At 43.3% G+C, this 18,188-nt stretch overlaps 1 protein-coding gene and 1 long non-coding RNA gene across 3 annotated transcripts in view; one reads left to right on the forward strand and one right to left on the reverse strand.

The window, feature by feature from the left end:
• The first annotated feature begins 11,048 nt into the window (after positions 1-11,048).
• The window catches only part of BTBD1 (BTB domain containing 1), a 53,916-nt gene continuing 46,776 nt past the window's right edge, over positions 11,049-18,188 (forward strand). The window contains exon 1 of one of the 2 annotated variants that reach the window (XM_002825766.5): positions 11,049-11,669. In XM_002825766.5, the coding sequence (XP_002825812.1) occupies positions 11,269-11,669 (401 nt within the window). In that variant the 5' untranslated portion in view covers positions 11,049-11,268. The remainder of the gene's footprint in view (positions 11,670-18,188) is intronic. The other variant, XM_009250115.3, reaches the window with a different exon arrangement.
• LOC129050178 (uncharacterized) overlaps positions 16,177-18,188 on the reverse strand; it is a 53,552-nt gene continuing 51,540 nt past the window's right edge. The window contains exon 3 of the long non-coding RNA XR_008513729.2: positions 16,177-16,883. This is a non-coding gene — a long non-coding RNA (uncharacterized LOC129050178). The remainder of the gene's footprint in view (positions 16,884-18,188) is intronic.

Consider the following 18,188-nt stretch of genomic DNA (forward strand, 5'->3'; position numbering starts at 1 on the left):
AGCCGGGTGCAGTGGCTCACGTCTGTAATCCCAGCACTTTGGGAGGCTGAGGTGGGCAGATCACCTCAGGTCAGGAGTTCAAGACCAGTCTGGGCAACATGGTGAAACCCCGTCTCTACTAAAAATACAAAAATTAGCCAGGCTTGGTGACGCGCACCCGTGGTCCAAGCTACTTGGGAGGCTGAGGCAGGAGAATCGCTTGAACCTGGGAGGTGGAGGTTGCAGTGAGCTGAGGTCGTGCCGCTGTACTCCAGCCTGGGTGACAGTTAGACTCCATCTCAAAACAAAACAAAACAAAACAAAAAAAGATTTGTAGGAAGGGCAATGTTGGGACCCCTGGCTTTTATCCTGCACTTCTTTCCTGGAGCTCAAACTCGGGTCATGGGCATAATCGCAGCCTTATGAATAGAGGATATTATTTTACATGCTTATCGGTCTCTGCTGGATGTGTGAGTCTTTTTCTGCCTTTGGCTTCTTGACCTTAGCTTCTATTTATACCTACAATACTCATCCTTTCAAATAGAGGGTAATTCAATAGCAGCTATATTTTCATGCACTCGCTGAAATACAAAAATCCTAAGGGCATAATAATTGCCTTTTATGCTTTTTAAATGTCTTGTCTTTCTTTGGCATTAAATTATTTTCCAAAATAGATTTCTTCCTTCTTCTTTCTCCTGACTGCCTTTTCTAGAATTTTACTCAATGTTTTTTGCCAATAGGTCTTTTTCTTATAAGTCCTCACATTTGTTCTAATTATAAACTAGCACACATGGTGACATATATTACTTTCCTAGGCTGGATTCCAGAAAGCAATGACAAGCAAAGAAAGAAGAGCTCCAACGTAAGCTGAATTTAGTCTAGGGTATGACAAATTGCCTTTGCTGCTGCATTTTTATTTTTTCAAATCCACCAAACATCAAAAGAAGTTTTATTTCTAGCTGAGCAGGCTCCAGTGGGCTTCCCCCTTTTCTACTAAATTATAAGCTTCTTCAGGGTGAGTAACATGTTCTAGTCATCTTTGGAATCTCACCTCTAACTGCCTTGCAATGAACATCAAACTGAATTAAATTGCATTTAATCAAATGAAAGGTGAAACCTAACAGCATTTCAGAGGAAGTCAAGGAAACAAACTGCATTCTATGGCATAGACATGCCTAGTGTCCTTGCTATCGTTGACCAGGTGGATAATTCAAAATTTGTATATAGTCAAATCTCACAATGTTTTTATTTAAAAAAGAAAAAAAAAAAACCTCTTTCTCTAAAATAAGAAAAGTAATAGATTGGGAGGCTGAGATGGGCAGATCATGAAGTCAGGAATTCGAGACCAGCCTGGCCAACATAGTGAAACCCCGTCTCTACCAAAAATACAAAAAATTAGCCGGGTGTGGTGGCAGGCACCTGTAATCCCAGCTACTCGGGAGGCTGAGGCAGGAGAATCGCTTGAACCTGGGAGGTGGAGGTTGCAGTGAGCTGAGATTGCACCAGCCCGTACAACAGTGTGAGACTCCATCTCAAAAAAAAAAAAGAAAAGAAAAGTAATAGAAAGTGGGGGAAATCACCCACATTCCCATTATCCTGCAATATATCAAACTGATAACAGTGGTCCTACTTTGTCTCTTTATACACATATATGTGTGTGTGTATGTGGCATTTAAAACAAAATGGTATACTCTGAGCCCAAAAGACAAAATCGTATGCTACAGTCTCATTCTGTAGCCCGTTTTTACTTAGCATTATGGGTTGAGAATATTTTTTCACATCAATAGAATTTTTTCAACAGATATTTATCATTCCATCATATGATTGATTGTACCATAATTTAGTTAACCACTGATCTAAGTTGTTTCTATTTTAAAAAATATTATAATGCTTTGATATCTTTGTTATTGTTGCTTTTAACTCTACACCCAGCTCTTACTTCTTTAGGATACCATAGGTAGAATTACTGGAACAAAAGATATGTAGGTTTTAAACTATGGGCACATTTCTGAATTGCTCTTCAGAGAGGTTATACTTCTGTGAGTTCCCTGTTTGTGTCTTTTGTCCATTAAAAAAGAAAGAGTATTTGTCCTATTGATTTGTAAAGGCTCTTTATATATTAAGGATATCATGCCTTTGTCATAAATCATGCAAACATTCTTTTCAGTTTGTGTTTCCTTTTAATTTTATTTTGCTTTATTTTTATTTTTACTTTATTTTATGTTTTTCTAATCTCAGCACTTTGGGAGGCTGAGGAGGGCAGATTGCCTGAGCTCAGGAGTTCGAGACCAGCCTGGGCAACATGGTGAAACCTGTCTCTACAACAATACAAAAAATTAACCAGGTGTGGTGGCACATGCCTGTAGTCCCAGCTATTCGGGAGGCTGAGGCACAAGAATTGCTTGAACCTGGGAGGCAGAGATTGCAGTAAGCTGAGATTACACCATTGCACTCCAGCCTGGGTGACAGATCAAGACTCTTTCTCCAAAAATATATAAAATAAAAATAAAAATACATAGCACCAGAATCTAGTCTATGGAAAATCCTTCAAAATATAAAGTTGTAAACAAAGGATTTGATTCTCATTAACACTTGGTCAAAACAGAAGTCTTCTCCTTTCAGGAACATTCTTGATAATTTATTGATTATAACCACACCCTTGTGTGACAGGAATCACACAAAATAGAATTTATCAGATTCCTTGTTTGTAGGGCACAATTTTTTTTTTTTTTGAGACAGAGTCTCGCTCTGTCACCCAGGCTGGAGTGCAGTGGCACAATCTCTGCCCATTGCAAGCTCCACCTCCTGGGTTCACGCCATTCTCCTGCCTCAGCCTCCCAAGTAGCTGGGACTACAGACACCCACCACCAAGCCCGGCTAATTTTTTTTGTATTTTTAGTAGAGATGGGGTTTCACCATGTTAGCCAGGATGGTCTCGATCTCCTGACCTCGTGATCCGCCCGCCTCGGCCTCCCAAAGTGCTGGGATTACAGGTGTGAGCCACCACACCCGGCCTGTAGGGCACAAATTCATAGCAGTTCTCTGAATATCTGATACAGCTCAGACAGAAAAGAAACACTTGACCTCAGGCGATCTGCCCACCTCGGCCTTCCAAAGTGCTGGAATTACAAGCATGAACCACTGCACTCAGCCTATTCCAATGTTTTATTATCACAAATAATCCTGCACTGTTATCTGCTGTGGTTTGGATGTGGTTTGTTTGGCCCCACCAAATCTCATGTTGAAATTTGATCCCCAGTGTTGGAGGTGAGGCCTGACGGGAAGTGTTTGGATCACAGGGCAGGTCCCACATAAATGTCTTGGTGCTATTCTCATGGGAGTAAGTGAATTCTCACTCTTAGTTCTCATTAGAACTGATTATTGAAAGAGCCTGCCACCTCCTCCCCTCTCTCTTGCTTCTTCTCTCACCATGTGATCTGTACATGCCAGCTGCCCCCTTTGCCTTCTACCATGAGTACCTGCAGAACTGTGAGCCAAATAAACCTCTTTTCTTTATAAATTACGTAGCATCAGGTACTCCCTTATAGCACCACAAATGGACTAGGCAGAAAATTTGTACCAAGGGTCAGGGGTTACTAGGAATATACCTGAAAATGTGGAAGTGGCTTTGTAACTGAGTAACGGGAAGATGTTGGAAGAGTTTGGAGGGCTCAGAAGAAGACAGGAAGACAAGGGAAAGTTTGAAACTTTGAGACTGGTTAAGTGGTTGGGGGCAAAATGCTGATAGAAATATGAACAATGAAGGCCAGGCTGATGAGGTCTCAGATGGAAATGAGGCACTTATTGGGAACTGGAGCAAAGGTCACCCTTGTTAAACTATAGCAAATATCGTGGCTGCATTGTATCCATGCACTAGGACTTTGTGGAAGGCTGAACTTCAGAGTGATGACCTAGGGTATCTGGTAGAAGAAATTTCTAAGCAGCAAAGCATCCAAGACATGGTGTGGCTGCTTTTAACAGATTATGAGCAGATATATGAGTCAAGGCATGATCTAAAATTGGAACTTAAAAGGGAAGCAGAGAGTAAAAATTTGGAAAATTCTCAGCCTGGCCATGTGGTACAGAAGGAAAGAGCATTTTCAGGTGAGGAATCCAAGAGCACAGCTGAGCCACCACTTGTTAGAGAGATTATCACAGATAAAAGGGAGGCAGGTGTTCGGGCCGGGCGTGGTGGCTCACGCCTGTAATCCCAGCACTTTGGGAGGCCGAGGTGGGCAGATCACAAGGTCAGGAGTTCAAGACCAGCCTGGCCAACATTGTGAAACCCCATCTCTACTAAAAATACAAAAATTAGCTGGGCATGGTGGCACATGCCTATAATCCCAGCTACTTGGGAGGCTGAGGCAGGAGAATCACCTGAACCCAGGAGGCGGAGGTTGCAGTGAGCCAAGACCATGCCACTGCACTCCAGCCTGGTGACAGAGCGAGACTCTGTCTTTAAAAAAAAAAAAAAAAAAAAAAAAAGGGAGGCAGGTGCTAACAGTCAAGACAATGGAAAAAGTCCCTGAAGGCATTTCAGAAATCTTCAAGGCTGTCTCTCCCATCACAGGCCCAGGGGCCTAGGAGGACAGAATGTTTTGGGGGCCAGGCCTGGGGTGCTGCTGCCCTGCAGCCACCTTTAGACTCTGCTTCCTACATTCCAGCCCTGGGTGCTGCTCAGTCTGCCTATCCAGAGGATGCAAGCCATAAGCCTTGGTGGCATCCACATGGTGTTAAGTCTGCAGATATGCAGAATGCAAGAGTAGCAAAGGCTTACATTTCCTTGTAGTTTGATATATTTCATCAGTATGGAAATTTTCCAGCCAGTTTTTTTTCAAATGCTCTTCTGCCTCATTCTCTATCATCCTTCTATGACTCCATTATACATATGTTAGTCCTTTTCACTTTGTCTCATGATTAACAGAATTAACAGACATATGTTGTTTCCTATTTATTTATTTATTTTATTGAGACAGGGTCTCATTCTGTTGCCCAGGCTCGAGTGCAGTGGCATGATCATGGTTCACTGCAGCCTCCACCTCCCGGGTTCAAGTGATTCTCCTGCATCAGCCAGCTGAGTAGCTGGGTTTACAGTTGGACACCACTATGCCCAGCTAATTTTTGTATTTTTTGTAAAGGTGGAGCTTTGCCATGTTGCCCAGGCTGGTCTCAAACTCCTGGCCTCAAGCAATCTGCCTGTCTTGGGCTCCTAAAGTGCTGGGATTACAGGTGTGAGCTACTGTGCCTTGCCTGTTTTCTGTATTTTCTATGCTTTTTTCTCTCTGTGTTTCAATTTAAACATTTTCTACAGGCTTGTCTTCCAGTTACATTAATCCTCTGTTCTGCTTTATCTAATTTGCTTTTAAACACAAATTAGTTATTAATTTGTTGTAGTACTTTTTCAGGTCAAGGATCTCCATTTGACCCTTCTGCACAGATTTCAATTCTCTGGTAAAATTCTTCATCTTTTTTCTATCTTTTTCATATAGTAATTATAGTTATTTTATTATTATTATTATTATTTTTTTTTTTTGAGATGGGATCTCACTCTGTCAGGCCCAGGCTGGAGTGCAGTGGTGTGATCTTGGCTCACTGCAACCTCCACCTCCCAGGTTCAAGCGATTCTCCCACCTCAGTCTCCCAAGTAGCTGGGATTATAGGCGCCCACTACCACGCCCAGCTAATTTTTTGTATTTTTAGTAGAGATGAGGTTTCACCATACTGGCCAGGCTAGTCTCAAACTCCCAACCTCAGGTGATCCATCTGCCTCGGACTCCCAAAGTGCAATCATAGTTATTTTAAATTCCTTGTCTGATAAATTCAATACCTGAATCCTATAGAACTGATTCCATTATCTTCTCTCTCTCTCCCTCTCTCTCACCTTTTCAATATGCCTCATAATTTTTAATTTTCTTGACAACATTGTAGATGAAAAAGTGTAGGACAACACATATGTCTTCAAACAGATCACCTTGAACACGTCAAGGATTAGTTTTAAGCTACTGAATTTTGTTCTTACTAGTAAAGTATAATTCTTTTTTCTAGGGCATGTCCCCATGGGATTTCAGCCAAAAGTTTCGTGTTTGCCAAGGCTCTCCCATCCTGGTGGAGCCTGAACCATAGCCTCCATCTCTCCAGCACTGTGCAGCACGTAGAAGTCTCTACTTAACTCTTAGTCTCTCAGCTGCCATTGTTTCTCCCTGCACAGGGCAGCTTAGAAGTTATCCAATAGCACGAAGTGAATTTGTACGCAGATTTTTAGATTTATGTCTCTCCGGTTTCCTCATTTCTGGGACTTTCCCCCAGTTACTTTGGCAGCCTCATACTCTGTCTCCTTATTTCTTTCTGCTTGGGAAACAAGCAACAAATTAGAAAATGCCTTCAGAGGAAAAGTTGGAGTGAATCTCACACACTTCTTTTAAGGATCCTGATCCCTCAAGTCTTATCTGTAGCCTTTATTCTTTTTTTTTTTTTTTTTTTTTTTTTTTGAGATGGAGTCTCACTCTGTCACCTAGGCTGGAGAGCAGTGGCGCAATCTCAGCTCACTGCAACCTCCGCCCCCCGGGTTCAAGCAATTCTCCTGCCTCAACTTCCCAAGTAGTTGGAATTACAGGCACCTGCCACCACACCCAGCTAATTTTTGTATTTTTAGTAGAGACAGGGTTTCACCATCTTGGCCAGGCTGGTCTTAAATGGCTGACCTCATGATCCACCTGCCTCAGCCTCCCAAAGTGCTGGGATTACAGGTGTGAGCCACTGTGCCCGGCCATCTTTTATTCTTTTTTTAAAAATTCATTTATTTATATATTTTTTGAGATGGAGTTTCATTCTTGTTGCCCAGGCTGGAGTGTAATGGCGCAGTCTCAGCTCACTACAACCTCCACCTCCTGGAGTCATGCAATTCTCCTGCCTCAACCTCCCAAGTAGCTGAGATTATAGGTGCCTCCCACCACGCCTGGCTAATTTTTTTGTATTTTTAGTAGAGATGGGGTTTCACCATGTTGGCTAGGCTGGTCTCAAACTCCTAACCTCAGGTGATCTGCCCACCTCGGTCTCCCAAAGTACTGCAATTACAGGCATGAGCCACTGGGTCCTGCCAGCATCTGTTATTCTTTAATATTGACAAAAACTCCCTTGACCAAACTTTTTAGTCAGGCTCCTTAGGACTTTTTTCTCAACTAGGCCTCTATCTTGGCCCATATCCTGTCTTTGGCCTGCCCAACCCAGTCTTAGAAAGAATCTCCCCAACCTTAATGCATCATCTTAGTAATTTTCCACCCATTGACCCCTCTTCACTTTGTTCACTGGCTATAAATGCCCAGCTGTTGATGTTGTTTTCAGAACTGTGCCTGATCTCTCTCTCCTGTTGCAATGCTCCCACTGCAATCATCCTGAATAAAGTCTTTCTTACCATTTTAACTAGTGTCAGAATAACTTTTTTCTTTCTCTTTTTTTTTTTTTGAGATGGAGTCTTGCTCTGTTGCCCAGGCTGGAGTGCAGCGGCGCGATCTTGGCTCCCTGCAACCTCTGCCTCCCAGGTTCAAACGATTGTTCTGCCTCAGCCTCCCGAGTAGCTGGGATTACAGGCGTATGTCACCACACCCGGTTAATTTTTGTATTTTTAGTACAGATGGGGTTTCACCATGTTAGCCAGGCTGGTCTCAAACCCTGACTTCAGGTGATCTGCCTGCCTTGTCCTTCCAAAGTGCTGGGATTACAGGTGTGCGCCACTGCGACAGCCTAGGATAACTTTTTTCTTTAACAATGCCTTCAAACAGTTGTTTATACACACACACACACACACACACACACTCCAGCTTGTATAGTTGTTTTTGGTGGGAGGGTTAGACAAGTTGGTGCATTATAGCTGAAACTGGAAGTCTACTTACTTCTATAACAAACATGTATTATTTTAAACATTTCCTTTAAAACAATAATAACATGTTTAACGAGCTCATCTGGAACCAGTCTTCCCTGAAGGTTATTATTTTGAAAGTTTTAATGTCCTGTATAGATAATTGAATTGTCCAGGTTTTCTAGATGAGTACATTTTTTTGATATTTTCAAAGCCACTAATAGAATTACTCATATTTTTAAACTCCATAATTATGTTTATATATCCTTTCTTATGTCCAGTTCTATGTTTTTTAATCTCTTTCCTTTTAAACTAGCTAGTATAGTATACTATAGAGTGTGATCTATGAAAGGCCTGCATTAGAATACCTGGGATGACACTTAAAAGTAGTAAGTGTATTAATTTTCTGAATCATCAATGGATGCTGAAATCAGTAGGTGAAAGCTTTTTGGGGAAACAGACTAGTCAAACAGTCTCAGAGCATCACCCTCATGGATTACTTATTACATAAGAATCATACACCTTCATAATGGAGAGATCTGACAGTCACAGCCTCACCAGGTCATTAAGCTTAGCATCACCAACATACGCTTTCTGAAGTGAGGCAATGAAGTACTTAACATCACCAGCATATTCTTGCCTAAAATGTTTAACCTGGAATCTAACCATGAATCATACAGAATCCACCAGACAAATCCAGATTGTGGAGCATTATACTCCACAATTCCCCGGACCTTCAAAGAAGTCAACACAGTCAATAATATGTGAACACTGATTTGATCCTGGATTGGAAAAAAAGTCATCTGTGAAAGATATTTTTGGCCAGGCATGGTGGCTCATGCCTGTAATCCCAGCACTTTGGGAGGCTGAGGCGGGCAGATCATAAGGTCAGTAGATCAAGACCATCCTGGCTAACACGGTGAAACCCCGTCTCTACTAATGACAGGTGAAGCCAACTGGACTTCTGGGTAGGGTGAGGACTTGAAGAACTTTTCTGTCTTACAAGAGGTTTGTAAAATGTGCCAATCAGTGCTCTGTAAAAACACACCAATCAGCACTCTGTGGTTAGCTAGAGGTTTGTAAAATGGACCAATCAGCACTCTGTAAAATGGACCAATCAGCAGTCTGTAAAATGGACCAATCAGCATTCTGTAACATGGACCAATCAGCACCCTGTAAAATAGACCAATCAGCACTCTGTAAAGTGGACCAATCAGCATTCTGTAAAATGGACCAATCAGCAGGACATGGGCGGGGACAAATAAGGAAGTAAAAGCTGCCCACCACCCCCCTCTCCCCGCCGCCCCCCGCCCCAGCCAGAGGCTGCAACCCCTTGGGGTTCCCTTCTATGACAGAAGCTTTGTTCTTTTGCTCTTCAGAATAAATCTTTGGGTCGGTGCCATCTTAAGAGCTATAAAACTCATCAGGAAGGTCCGCGGCTCCATTCTTGAAGTCAGCAAGACCACGAACCTACCACAAGGAAATACAAAAATACACACTAAAAATACAACACACTAAAAATACAACAACAACAAAAAAAATTAGCGGGCTTGGTGCCGGGTGCCTGTAGTCCCAGTTACTCGGGAGACTGAGACAGGAGAATGGCGTGAACGTGGGAGGCAGAGCTTGCAGTGAGCAGAGATCATGCCACTGCACTCCAGCCTGGGCAACAGAGCAAGACTTCGTCTCAAAAAAAATTTTTTTTTTTTGAGACAAACGGGGAAACTTAAATATTAACTGTACATTAAATATTACATATAGGACCAGGCGTGGTGGCTCATGCCTGTAATCCCAGCACTTTGGGAGGCCGAAGCGGGCAGATCACGAGGTCAGGACTTGGAGAGCAGCCTGGCCAATATGGTGAAACCCCGTCTCTACTAAAAATACAAATAATTAGCTGGATGTGGTGACATACACCTGTAATCCCAGCTACTCGGGAGGCTGAGGAGGAGAATCGCTTGAGCCCGGAAGGCAGACTTCATGCCATTGCACTCCAGCTTTGGCAACAGAGCGAGACTCCGTCTCAAAAAAAAAATTATATATAGATGATTTGATGATATGGTTAATTTTGTTAGGTGTGATAATGGTATCATTAGTAGCATGATGTCCCTTTGTCTTTAGGAATTGCCGGCTGGCAATGGGGAAGGGGTTGTGCATCCACTATTTCAGTCCCTACTACTTTAAGTCTCTTCCCAAGCACGTTCCTCTCCCAAAGAAGTTACCATTCTAAATGCCTAACAGCTGGAAGTCCCCTCTGGTGGTTTCACAAGTGGAGTGATTTTATAGGAGAAACCCAGGTTTGGGGTTTACTATTTAGTTGACGGCATTCGTAATCTGTAAGGCTCTTCCTGCAAAGAATAGGTGTTTCCAACTATACGTGCCTGGTCAAGGACTATTTCTTGGGTTTTCTACGTTCTGCTTTTGACAGCTGACTTAACTCAGGGCCTGCCTCACTGAAGGGGGGAAAAGGAAGGCCTCGGTCCCCCAGTCATGATGACCGGGTTGTAAATACTGCCTGGGAAGGGATAATACAGCCTTTTCCATTGTGTGTGTGTTTTAGTTTTTAATTTTTTAAATTTCAAGCTTAGGCAGTGGTTCAGTGCAAGGACTGAAAACAAGCGCTAGAAGGGAAGGTGGGTAAGCACGAGGGGTTTCAAATACAGGGATGGAAGCAGTAGAAGGAAATGTCTCTTAGGCCCGGAGCACGGAACCAAGGGTCAATTAGAAGGGAAAGGGACCTGCGGACCTGGGGAGAGGTCACTGGGGTTCTAAGCCTTCCACCTCTGCTTCCGGAATTTCCACGGGTTTCGCGGCCATCTGGAGCGGCGACTTGGCCACGCTTGGGGCACAGGGCTGTGGGAAGTCATGTCTCCCCTCCCCACGTGTTCCCTTGGCCATACTTTCCTGCCCCTCCACTTCCAGGCAAAACACTCCTCGGGACAGGCCTTGGGACACGTCCTAGATACACAATGGGGGCGCTGGACTTGGTGATGAGGGGCCTGCAGGAAGAAAGAGGCAGCCGTGAGAGCCGCCTGCAGATCCACGATGCATCTTAAAATTACAAATTCTCAGGCCCTACCCCAGACCTACTGAGTCAGAATACCCAGGGCATTGAACCAGGGGGTGGGTGCCCGTAGGCCCGGCAGCACCCAGCCTGCAGAAGCTCCACCTCCGGGAGCGCTGAGCTAGGACCAGCTCCCCACGCCCCTGCCCTGGGGCCGCCGGGAGTCCAGTCCTGTTACAACTCCCGCGGCCGCGCACAGCAGCAACCCCGGCGTGCGGGGGCGCGCGCGGTCAGGGAGGGGCCTGCGGAGGCGCGAGGCCCCCGGAAGCGCCTTTCCCGGAAGGCAGGGAGGCGGCGCCGGCCTCCGGAGGCGGCCTGGGCGATGGCGGCGGCGTTTTGTCCATAGCCTGGGCAACCGCGCAGCTGGAGGATGGCCTCGCTCGGGCCTGCCGCAGCTGGGGAGCAGGCGTCGGGGGCTGAGGCGGAGCCGGGCCCCGCGGGGCCGCCGCCGCCGCCCTCACCGTCCTCTCTGGGGCCCCTGCTCCCCCTGCAGCGGGAACCTCTATACAACTGGCAGGCGACCAAGGCGTCGCTGAAGGAGCGCTTCGCCTTCCTCTTCAACTCGGAGCTGCTGAGCGATGTGCGCTTCGTACTGGGCAAGGGTCGCGGCGCCGCCGCCGCGGGGGGTCCGCAGCGCATCCCCGCCCACCGCTTCGTGCTGGCTGCCGGCAGCGCCGTCTTTGACGCCATGTTCAACGGCGGCATGGCCACCACGTCGGCCGAGATCGAGCTGCCGGACGTGGAGCCCGCCGCCTTCCTGGCGCTGCTGAGGTGAGCGGCAGCGCGGGCCGGGCCGGGCCGGGCTGGGAGATCCCCGGGTTCCGGCCTGCCCAGACTCCCGAATGACCTTGGGCGGGGCTCTTCTGACCCGCCCGGGGCCTCAGTTTCCTCCCGAGCCGTTGATGCCCCAGAGGGTCGAAATCGAAATCTGTGAGCCAGGACGGCTCAGTAGCCAACGTTCGTGTCTTCATCCGGCAAGCGTGCGCTTTACAGTTGAAAGGCGTTTCGCGTTCCAATTGTGGATTGTCGCTCAGACTTCAGAATTAGACAAGTGGCAAGGATAGAGGAGCAGATCAGGTTGTCCTGATTTACCATTTGCGAAGTTTTGTTTTTGTTTGGGGGAAGAGAGTAGTTGAAAAATCTTGCAGGACTGATGTTTTGGGATTATTGTCACCCCCCTCCCCCCGCTTTTTTTGAGACAGGGTCTTGTTCTGTCGCCCAGGCTGGAGTGCTGTAGCGCGATCATGGCTCACTGCAGCCTCGACCTCTCCGGGCTCAGGTGATCCTCCGACCTCAGCCTCCCGAGTAGTTGGGACTACAGGCACGCGCCACCACGCCCGGCTAATTTTTTTATTTTTTTATTTTTGGTAGAGAGAGGGTTTCACTATGTTGCCCAGGCTGGTCTCCGACTCCTGGGATCAAGCGATCCGCCCACCTCGGCCTCCCAAAGTGCTGGGATTACAGGCGTGAACCACCGCGCCTGGCCACTTTTTTGTTTTTGCTTTTTCATTAACGTATTAGTTGTCAAGACCCAGGAAAGTAAATACCAAAACAGATAAGTGAGGCTTTACCTGCTTTGTGTTTCTACACACAAGGTCACATTTGCTTATAAATGAATCCCTCCCTTGATGTTAGAATTTGCTTGTTGGTTATTTGAGGATAGTAGATTGACATCTAATGGAAAGATGTGATTGTTTGGCATTACTAGCTTTTAATCACAGCTATCCTGTTAGGGAGGCGTAAGAATTGTTTACCCCAATTTCACAAATGGGACTGAGGCCCAGAAGAGTCAAGTATCTTGCCCAAGGTAACAAACAGCTAAGTCACACCGAAGACCATGTCTGTTTCATTATACTAAGATGGTTTTAAATAGCTGCCAGAGTAGAACGTGTTGTTATTAAAGTGGCAGAGTCTTGGGTAGTACTGAAGCAAAAACAGGCAGGTCAGTGGGACAGATTTAGATACAGAGGCTCACAGTTGAATCAGAAATATCAACAAGAAAATGAATGTAAAGTTCACACAACTAGAAACAAATACTAAGATTCCATTAACAAATGGATAAAGGACAGGATAGATAACTTAGAGAAAGAAAAAATACAACTAATTAACGAATGTTTTACCTGGCTGGTAATTAGGAAGTGCAAATTAAAAGACAGTCGTATTTTTTCCTTCCATTAATCCCACCAAAAAATTTAAAGGTAACATCTGAACAGCATTTTCTGACAAAGATGGTGGTAAAAACCCTTTTGGAAAACAGTTTGGTGCTATAGATTTTCTTTCCACACGTAAGAAGCATTCAAGTATTGCAAATTGCATACAAAAATATTTACAGCTTTATTTATAGTAGTGAGGAAGTAGTCAGCTGTAGGGAATGGTTAAACAGTGGTAGGTTCACTTGATGTAATATAATGCAGTCACTAAATATGATGGATAGCACTTGAAACTGCACCATGATTACAACGTGAAAAGACGTGGAACAAACATATACCTAGAGATCAGGATAAAAGGAAACATACCAAAATGCTAAGCAAAGTCACCTGGAGTAGTAAGATGAAAGTACCCTTTTTTCTTCTTTACTCTTTGTTTCTGATATTTTCTGTAATTTAGTTAAATTACATTTATAAAGGAGGGGGGACCTCAAAAGCTAAAATCCAGGTCATTTTAGTTTAAAGTTCACCAGGAGGATTGGGTATAGTTCATTTGGATTTTCTAGACTAGAAGTTTTCAAAATGCTCTGTGGGCCGTCTGCATTATACTCTTCTGGGGTGCTTATGAAATGTGTAGATCTCGTCCTCATTATATGCCGCAATGTTTGGAGGTGAGACCTTGGTAGCATTTTTAACACTCTCCCTAATTTGAGAACCACAAATCTAAAACTATTCTGGGGCAATTTTTTACTTTGAAAAAATATTGAGATTACTAGGATAAGAATGTAGAGGAAAAATGCATATTTTAATATTTTCACTGAAGCTGCTAATTAGTGCTTTCCTATCAATAGAAAGTAAGTTAATTTTAGAGTGTTTGAAATGTAGGACGGTGCAATTTTTTTTTTTCACGTTGTAAAACATTTTTTACATTTTTAAACTTTTTTTTCATTTTTACATTTTCAGTGTGTTTTATTTTCCTGGCATTGTATTTATCCTTCAGGTTCTGGTCATTGTTCTATTTTGAAATTGATATCTGGACTGATTTCTAAATTTAATATTGGCTGACTGTGTAACGTAGATGTTGTTTTTAGCTAATACGTGACAAAAAGATGCCTGATAGTACTTGCTAAGTTGAAAGAGCAGGTTAGTTTGGGCATACTTGTAAACATCTTGAATTAGTTAACATTACTTACAGGCTCATGAACTTAAGTTTGAAGCCCTTAAAGAAACTGTGCACTTTGAATTGCCTGACCTTTAAATGATGTTCTTCAGTTGTTTGTTTGACAAATACTACACGCCTCCCTTTTGGGGCGCTTGTGAAACAGCGACTGGCTGTTGTAGGTGTTTGGGATACAGCAATAAACAAGAAAAAGTCCTTGCCCTCATGAAGCACATAATCTAGTAAAGGGAAGCTAAAGATACAATGTCAAGTACTGATGAATGTTTTGAAGAAAAATAATCAAGTTATGAGAGAAGGAACATTCTCAGCAAGGGAACACATTGTTTTCGGCACTAAGGATCTCCTATTGGAGGAACACAAGAGTGAACCAGTGTGCCTTGAGCACAGTAGAGGGAAGTGGTAGAAAATGAAGTAAAAAAGATAGGCCCGGCAGGATGGTGCAGGGCTTTAGAGACTGAGCGAAGACTTTTTCAGCTAGTATTTGATGGAAAGCCTTTGGAGAGTTTTGAATGGGATTGGGGAGGTGGAGGTGGTGGCAAGAGGCTGTGATCTGATTTACATTTTAAAAAAACAAACTCTTTCTGGCAGTGGTTGGAGTAAAATAGGCAGCAAGGTGATAGATGAAGAGGCTTTTGCAGTAGTCCAGTCAAGAGGCGATGGTGAATTGTACCTTGTACCAGGGAGGTAGCAAAGGACATGATGAGACATGGTCAAATTCTGGATATATTTTTGAAGGTACAACCAAGAGGACTTCCAAGACATCCAAGTACGGTCATAGAGTAGACAGAAATATGAATTTGGAGGTTAGGGAACAGCTTGCTGAACATAAATTTGAAAGTTAAGAGTGAATGATATTTAAATTGAGAGATAAGTGAGATTACCCAGGAAGACATGTAGATTGTGAAGAGAGGTACAAGGATGAGCTCTGGAATCTTCAAATATGTAGAGATGTAGCAGAGAAAAAGCATAAAATGAAACTGAGAAGCAGCTGTCAGTGGAATTAGAAGAGAAAGAAGGAGCATTGTATTCTGAAAGTCAAGTCAAAACATTTCAAGAAAGAAGAAGTGGGAAATGTCGACTATGGAAAGTGGAAAGTGCTCAGTTATGCTCAATGCTATTGAGAGTCAGGTAAAATGAAGACTTTGAGTTGATTTTTAATCTTGACAAGGTGGAAGCTATTGATAACCCTGCCAAGAGTGATTTCAGCTGATTAGAGTAGGTTAGGGAGAAAATGGGAAGTGAGGAGCTGCAGACAGCTAGTATAAACAGTCCTCTCAGGAGTTTTGTTGCAAAGGGGAACAGAGAATGACGTGATGGCTGGAAGGGGCACGAGGTAAGTGTTCCTCAGTATTCTGTCCTCAGCTCTCATCCTTTCTCCCATCAACCAAAGTGAGATCTTTAAGCACTTACTCCCCCACATGTGTTTCCAAAGCTCTACTTAGCTCCAGACCCTCATTTCCAACTGGACCATCACGAAGGAATGTTTTATACCCATGCAGATAGACATGTTATTAATAAAAATATCTGACATTTAATGAATACTTACTGTGTGCTATAGATTGTTCCTAAGCCCCTTTGTGATCTCACTTAAATTTCAGGAAAATCCTTTGAGACAGGCATACTTCTTATCCCCCTGCAATAGCTTTTGCCATATTAATGCTATAAATAAAGCAACCCCCAAAAAGCAATAATTTATTCTTGCTTATGATTCTGTAGGTCAGCTAGGAAATGACTTCATGGGCTTAGCTCCAAATTGTAGTTTCGTTTCACTCTGTTCTACACATTTCTTGTCCATTTTAGACCATTCCTGAAAATTTTACCTGCCTCTCCATTTTTTTCTGCATTGCTTCAACCAAACTGTTGCGTTTAGACTTAACTCTCTCCATTCATCCTGTTAACAGTGATCTCTCCAATATTGGTATATTGTCATATAATTCCCCTGAATATTTTAATGACTTCTTTTTACCTACAGGATGAATTTAAACACTTTAGCAGGTACATGAAACCTTTGTGATTTGATCTCTCTTTCTTCCTCTCCTCTCCATCCACTCAGTGTTTCAACCCTAATTACTGATGGCCTTTTTCTTGTTTTAGTGCCTGCTTCTAAGGCCTCCTTACCTTTATACTCCTCAGTCTTTCTGCCAGGGCTCCACACTTAATTACTACTCTTCAGATAATCTTCAGGCTTTACCTCCTGTATAAAAATTCTACCCACAGGCAAAATTGCACACTGGCTCATCTAATCTCTCACAGCATGTTTTGGTTATCTGTTGCTGTAGAACAAATCACTGGAATACCTAGTGACTTAACTGTTTTATTATCTTTTACAGTTGTGTGGGTTGACTGGAATCACCTAGGTGGTTTGTCATCTATGTAGCTGTAGTCAGATAGCAGGTGGGGTTGGACTCATCTGGAGGTTTAACTCAGAGTCTGGGATGGCTGAGCCTTAAGTCTCAGGTCCTCTTCAAGAGGCTGCTTCAGCTGGTCTCTCCAGCAGGGTAGCTTGACTTCGTGGCTCATGACTCCGAGGAACACAAAAGCAGGAGCTGCCAGGCATCCTTAAGGTGTAGGTCTCAGACTGGTGCAATGTCACTCTGCCACAATCTGTTGGTTCAAGGGGCTCACACAGGGGCAACCCAGATTCATCATGGGACAGATCTATGTAAGGGCATGAACACGAGAAAGCATGATTTCTTGGGGCCATCAATAGAGATTAGTTATTAGATATGAGTGCCTAATATATACTTCCGTTATTAGGACATTACTTTTTAATCATTTCAGTACCAGACTGTAGTTGTGTGCCGCATAATGGCATTTTGGTGAACAGTGGACTGCAAATAAGATGGTGGACCCATAAGATTATAATACGGTATTTTTACTGTGCATTTTCTATGTTTAGATACACAATGCTCACCATTGTTTTAAAGTTGCCTACGGTATTCAGTACAGTAACATCCTGTACTGGTTTGTAGCCCAGAAGCAATAGTCTATACCACGTAGCTTAGGTGCGTAGTAGGCTATACCATTGAGGTTTATGTGAGTACACTCTTATGATGTTTGCATGATGATGAAATTGTTGAACAGTGCCTTTCTTAGAATGTATCCCCATCATTAAGTAATGCGTGACTGACTGTGTAAGCTTTTCATGGGCAAAGCTATCTTACCCATATTTTTATCTCTAGGACTATTACAATGCCTGCTGTATAGTCCCTCAATAAACGTTTTTGAGTAAAATGAACAGATAAGTAGTGATACAAAGTTTCTTACACATATCTTGTGATCATTCTTATATAAAATCAAGTTTTCACTTTAGGCTTTTAAAATTCATTTTATTTTATTTTATTTTATTTTTTGAAATAGAGTCTCACTCTGTTGCCCAGGCTGGAGTACAGTGGCGCAGTCTTGGCTTACCCAACCTCCGCCTGCTGGGTTCAAGCGATTCTCCTGGCTTAGCCTCCCGAATAGCTGGGATTACAGGTGTGTGCCACCACGCCTGGCTAATTTTTGTATTTTTAGTAGAGATGGGGTTTTACCATATTGGCCAGGCTGGTCTCAAACTCCTGACCCCAGGTGATCCACCTGCCTTGGCCTCCCAAAGTGCTGGGATTACAGGTGTGAGCTACCGTGCCTGGCTTTAAATTTTTAGTTAGATTAAATATAACCTAAGTTTTTTTTTTTTGAAAATTATTAATTTGGGGGGAAAAATAGGACTAATTTGAGGACATGTAATAATTTTTCTATGCTCTCGTCCTTAGAGGTTGTATATGAGAGCTTAAATGGTCACTTTAAAATACGAAGAATTGTGGTAATGTCGTGTTTAATCTTTATATTTTAAAAACCTTGGCTTAGTTTTTTTTTAATATTATAAAAACTCTAATAATTAAATATAATGTAAAGGAAATGTATACATATGAACCAAGAGGATTCTTGGATTTTTAAGTAACTTTTTTTTTTTTATTAGAA

The sequence above is a fragment of the Pongo abelii genome, chromosome 16 (genome assembly GCF_028885655.2).
Source record: "Pongo abelii isolate AG06213 chromosome 16, NHGRI_mPonAbe1-v2.0_pri, whole genome shotgun sequence".
In the NCBI taxonomy this organism is placed as follows: Eukaryota; Metazoa; Chordata; class Mammalia; order Primates; family Hominidae; genus Pongo; species Pongo abelii.